At 55.8% G+C, this 5,422-nt stretch overlaps 2 protein-coding genes across 2 annotated transcripts in view; one reads left to right on the top strand and one right to left on the bottom strand.

Annotated features, from left to right (window-relative positions):
* Positions 1 to 3,976, top strand: part of LOC102766496 (chromosome unknown open reading frame, human C20orf27) — a 6,182-nt gene extending 2,206 nt beyond the window's left edge. Inside the window, exons 3-5 of the mRNA XM_015560258.1 lie at positions 1,752 to 1,890; positions 2,956 to 3,078; positions 3,294 to 3,976. Of these exons, the coding sequence (XP_015415744.1) occupies positions 1,752 to 1,890; positions 2,956 to 3,078; positions 3,294 to 3,394 (363 nt within the window). The 3' untranslated portion in view covers positions 3,395 to 3,976. The remainder of the gene's footprint in view (positions 1 to 1,751; positions 1,891 to 2,955; positions 3,079 to 3,293) is intronic.
* A 351-nt stretch (positions 3,977 to 4,327) lies between these two features.
* HSPA12B (heat shock protein family A (Hsp70) member 12B) overlaps positions 4,328 to 5,422 on the bottom strand; it is a 13,912-nt gene continuing 12,817 nt past the window's right edge. Inside the window, exon 13 of the mRNA XM_015560220.1 lies at positions 4,328 to 5,416. Within this exon, the coding sequence (XP_015415706.1) occupies positions 5,216 to 5,416 (201 nt within the window). The 3' untranslated portion in view covers positions 4,328 to 5,215. The remainder of the gene's footprint in view (positions 5,417 to 5,422) is intronic.

The raw sequence follows: 5,422 nt of genomic DNA, 5'->3' as shown, positions 1-5,422 counted from the left end.
CCAGGGGAGGGGGGCATCTGGTCCATCGAGACCACCCCGAGGAGGGGCCCAGATTCATACCCATCTCTGCCCAATCCTTGCTCTTTCTCCTAGGACAACTTCCCCAAGGGAATAAACAGAATGAAATAAAACTTAAAAAAATAGCCCTGGCTGGTTTGGGTTCACATTAATGTTTCTCTCTATCTCTCTCCCCTCCTACCCCCCTTCCACTCTGCCTGAAAATCAGTGGAAAAAATATCCTCGGGTGAAGATTTGAAAAAAATCTCCCCCTCTCCCCCACTCCCCATTGCAAAATCTATTCATGTCTATTACAGAAACTTTGGAAGATAGAGAAAACTATAAAGAAATTTAAAAGAACCCACAATTTTAGAATCTAGAAATAACAATGGTTAATATTTTGATGTGTGTCATTCTAGTTTTTTTTTTTATAGCTTTGTTTCCATAAACAAAAAGCTGGTATCACAGTGTAACACTGTTTTTTTGCTTGCTTCTGTTGTGAACCGTCTCCTGTCTCTATCAGTAAATCATTTTCCACGAGATTCTACAACTGTATTCCATTATATGTATCATCATTGATTTAGCTGGCTCCCTATTCCTGGTGTTACTGCTGTTTCTATTTCTTACTGTTAGAAAGAGGGCAGTGATGAGTATTTTTTTGCACATCTTTGAGTATTTCCCCTGGAAAATTCTGCAAGTGGTGTGGCTGCATCACAGGGTCATCCCTGGCAGGCCCAGCCAGAAAGCTCTCTTGAGAAGTGTGTCCTCCACCTGCAGAGTGCGGGAGCCACACGGACTGAGCTTTATCATGCAGCGGCATCAGCCTGATCCCACTGAAAGGCTAAATGTTCCATGCAGCCAACCCCAACTGGCCCCCAGGGACAGGGCCCTCTGGCCCCTGAAGCATGAACAGAAGAGTTTGTGTGCATGTGAGCTGTGGGTACAGCATGCACCTCTGTGCCTCCTGGACTGGCACTCGGTCAGCCTGCCTGCTCAGCAGCCACCTTGGCTTGTGACCCTTCATACGACTGGAGTTTCCAAGGATGGCGTCTATCCCAGAGGGCATTGGTTGCCAAGCACCGTATGAACAACAGAAATTGCTTGGACCCTGAGTCGGGCCTGTTGGACACAGTGAGCCTTTGAGTGGGCAGGCAGGCATCCATGTTCAGATGCCAGCAGGCAGTCAGGAGCCTGGGTTCAATGGCTGGTGCCAGGGCTGTGGGCCAGCTCCGGACTGACACAGCTGGTCTCGTGTCAGTTTCTAATTCTAAGCCAGCCTTCATTCTGTGCAATTTATGTTGCCCCATGCCTCCACGTGAGTGACTGGAGGACCAGTGTCCCTGACCCAGGGCTGTTAGCTCTGGGCAGGCGATAGTAGTGATGGGGCAGGTGGATGGCCCCTTCTGGGCAGTGGCTGGTACCTTGCTCTGTGCTACTCATGGTAAGTGTGGCCAAGCTGTAGCCTGTCATTTCCCAGCTTCCATTTCCTTGTCTATAAAATGGGCCACTGAGGAGCTGTGGGGCCCATGAGACAGATGCTGAGGAGTGTGTGGCCCAGTTGTGAGGTGAGGTCCTCGGGGAAAGACCTGGAGTCACCAGGCTTGGGGTGTGGACCAGCTGGAGTGGAGGGGGCAGATAAACCCCCGAGGATCCCCAAGGAAACAGGTGCAAAGGCCCACAGGATCATAGATGGCATGGGCCCTGGGGGAGGCTGTAAGTGAAGGTGCTTCCTTCCTCCACCCTTCCTGCTGCAGGTTGGCTTCCTGAAGATCCTGCACAGGTATGAGATTACCTTCACTCTGCCCTCGGTGCAAAGGCTGAGCAAGGACGTCCGAGAGGCACCTGTCCCCAGCCTGCACCTCAAGCTCCTCAGCATCATGCCTGTCCCAGAAGGTGCGTCCTCTGCTCAGGGTGCTGGAGGCTTGCCTTCCTCCAGCAGGGCCTGGGTGTGAATGGGAGTGAGAGCATGGGATGCTCTTTCCCCCCACGTAGTGGGGACAGGCAACTCAGCAGCTGGGAACATGGCGCCTTCTATATGGGCTCACAGTGTGGCAACTTGGCAGGTCCCTTGCCCCAGGCCTCACTCCCTGGACAGAAGCCCATGGGCTCACACTGTTGGCCTATGTCTGCCCCACTGCCTGATGGTTCACTCAGTGGGATGATGGGAGCCACTGAAGAACTGGTTCTGGACCTTCAGACCCCCCTCCCTCATGTCCCTCAAGAGCAACCTGCTGGAGCCTTAGGAACTTCAAGGCTCCCTCCTAGCCCCACCTGGGCTTTGGGCTGGGGGCTGCCTCTCCCCACCCTGCTAGCTTCAGCCCCCACTCCCTCCATAGGCTAGGGCAGGGGTCCTCAAACTACAGCCCGCGGGCCACATGCAAATACAAATATTGTATTTGTTCCCGTTTTGTTTTTTTACTTCAAGATATGTGCATAGGAATTTGTTCATAGTTTTTTTTATAAACTATAGTCTGGCCCTCCAACGGTCTGAGGGACAGGAACTGGCCCCCTGTTTAAAAAGTTTGAGGACCCCTGGTCTAGGGCATCAGTTTCACTATGTGCAGAAGCCCCAGCTTCAGTCACATGTCTCCCCACCTCCTCATGACCTTACCCATAAGTGGACTGAGCACACTCCCTCAGGCCTTTGCCTCTTGCCACCTAATCTCAAGGCTCAAGTCCTGGCCTATCCACCCCCACTTTCCAATCACTCCCTCTCCCTGCCTGCCTTTTTGGGGAATCAGCAGTCCCTCCTCCTGGAAGCCTAAGTTTGACCCTTGGAGCCTTAATGGGGTGGCCACAGGCCTGAGGCATGTAGAGTTCATTGAAGAAATTTCTCACACCTGTGCCCCAACCTCAGGGGCACAGGTCCTAGACTATCCTTGCTCCTCTGGAGGAGGGAGCCAATGAGTGCTGGTGGGCAGGGGCTGGAGGCCATGGAGTTGCTGATTGCCCGGACAGGTTACAGCATCAAGTGTGAGTACACAGCGCACAAGGAAGGCGTCCTCAAGGAGGAGATGCTGCTAGCCTGTGAAGGTGGCACAGGCACCTGTGTGCGAGTGGTGGTGCAGGCCCGCGTCATGGGTGAGAGCGCAGGGTGTGCATCTGGTTAGGGGCGGGAAGCGCCTGTTTGGCCAAAAGGGGATTCTGCCTCCCTTCTGTCTGAAAAAGGGATCCTTGCCATGGCTGGGGTTCCCCGCCTCCCCCAATAGAGCCCAGAGAGAAGGTGGAGGGGTCCTCTTGGAATGGGTGGGGCTAGTGGTCCAGCCTGGCCTACTGACTCGAAGCCTCCCTTGCAGACCGGCACCATGGCACACCCATGCTGCTGGACGGTGTCAAGTGCGTGGGTGCTGAGCTAGAATACGACTCGGAACACAGCGACTGGCACGGCTTCGACTGAGGCCCACGCCCCCGCCCACCCTGGGGCCCCTCAGCCTTAATCTCCACCTCATCTCCCCAAATGCTGCATGATGGTGTGGCTTCCTCATCTGTCCCTAGGATGGGCATGGGGGTGGTGTGTCTAGGAGCCTCTAAGCTGGGGCCTTGCCCACGCCTCACCTCTGCCTTCATTCATGCCACCTCCCTGCCTCTCCTGTGTCTTCCTCTTCCCACTTCCTCCTCTCCATGTGCCTCAGTCTCCTGCGGGAAGAAATGGGTTGAGCCCCCAAGGAGGCTATCTGAGGAGGGGTGGGGAGGGGGAGGACCTAGGGTGGGTTTTACCGATCTCTCCCCACTTGCAAGCCATAGGAGCTCCAGCCAGGGCCTGGAGAGGAGGGAGCTGGCTGTGATGTCGTTATTTCCATTACTGCTGCTGCTGTCTCATGTAAGCCACCTCTCCTGCCTCCTCCCTTTCCCACTGCTGTCTATGGTGAGTGGAGGGAGGTGCAGTTCCCAGCTCCTGCACCCAGGTGTGTGTCACTTGGTTTTTAAACAATGGTTGGGATGAAATCCTAAAGAAATAAAACTTTCAGTGGATACCAGAGACCAGTGGAATGTTTGTTCTTCAGGGTCCTGAGAACGCCCAATCCCTTAGACTCTGGGCCAAGGTAGTTCTGGATAAGCGCCTACTCTTAGGAGGCAAGGGGCTGTGTGGTATTATAGTGCCTAGTCCCCAAAGAGCTGTCTACAGGTGATGGCATTTTAGGCCTGAGAACAGTTGCCAAGAGAGTTTGGATGTGGAGGGCCCTTCTGCACGGGTCAGAGAGAGGAGTTCTGTTTGGGATACTTGACAAGGAGACACCAGCATCCTCTTTCTGGTCAGTTCCCAGCCCCATGCACAGCTGAAAGCTTTCTCTTTTTTTTTCTGGAACACAGGCCCCCTCTACTACATAACTGGGGTTCCCTCTTGTGAGGTACCAGCATAAATGCTTTATTGTCACCTCGCGCAGGTAGCGCTGTTGCATGTCCTGGGCGGGCATAAGGGCACATTGAGTTGTCTGGCAGAGCTGAGACAGGCCTTAGTGTCCCCTTGGTCCTCCTAACGGCCCTCCCCCATTTTGTGGCTGGGATAGGGTTCAAGTGGGTCATTCACAGGTTGCCCTTGGAGCCGTCATCTGTCCCAAAGGAAAGCCCACCCCCAGCATGCTTCCCACATTCCCTCACAAGTGCCTTCACCCTGTATGCTTCTCATTAGCCTGCTACTGCCCTTTCTACAATTAACAGTCATACCTGGGTGGTCAGCACCACCCCAGGAAGGCCCTACTACCCCTGTCCCTCTTGTGTCAGCTTCCAGTCATTTTCCTGTGGTGCCGGGCTGCTCTGCCCCGCTCCCTGTGTGGGCTGAGCCCACCGATCGGTGCATTGCGCCCAGTCCCAGCCAAGCCCCCTCCTCCTGCTGCCCCTCCGCTATGGGCCTTGCCTGGCCTCTCCCTCCCAACTGCATCCACCCCCCACCCCCAGTTCTGGCCAGGATCCAGTCATCTGGAGCATTCTGCTTTCGGAGTCACGTGTTCCCTGTGGGTGTCCCGATCAAGCCTCCTTGACCCCAGTCCTTGGCAGGGCCCTTCAGTCTGGGCCTAATCCCAAAGCCAGAGCCTCTGGATGTTTCTCCACCCACCCTCCTGCGACCTCATCCCCCCCCACCCCCCGCCGGGCAGTAGGGCGGGGTAAGGAGCGCTGATACCAGAACTAGGATGTTTGTACGCCCTGGCAGGTCCCCTGCGCCCCGACCGAGAGTGGGCGGGGCCGGACAGAGCCTGGCTGGCAGCGCGCCCCGGCGCCTTCAGTTGGAAAGAAAGTCAATGGAGGCTCGCACCGAGCGATTGGTGCTGACGTCGACCGCGGTGACCTTAATTTCGGTGTCGCCAAACTGCATGGCGGCACGGATCTCGCGGCGGCCGGGGGGCGCACCGGCGGCGTCGGGGCCGCCGTCAGCGGGCGCGGGTTCGAGCTCGAGGTTGAGCGCGCCACACTTGCGCACGCCCGGGTC

Source organism: Myotis davidii, unplaced genomic scaffold (genome assembly GCF_000327345.1).
Source record: "Myotis davidii unplaced genomic scaffold, ASM32734v1 scaffold32, whole genome shotgun sequence".
Classification (NCBI taxonomy): domain Eukaryota; kingdom Metazoa; phylum Chordata; class Mammalia; order Chiroptera; family Vespertilionidae; genus Myotis; species Myotis davidii.
The sequence above is the reverse complement of the archived record's forward strand: the minus strand, read 5'-3'. Positions and strand labels throughout refer to the sequence as shown.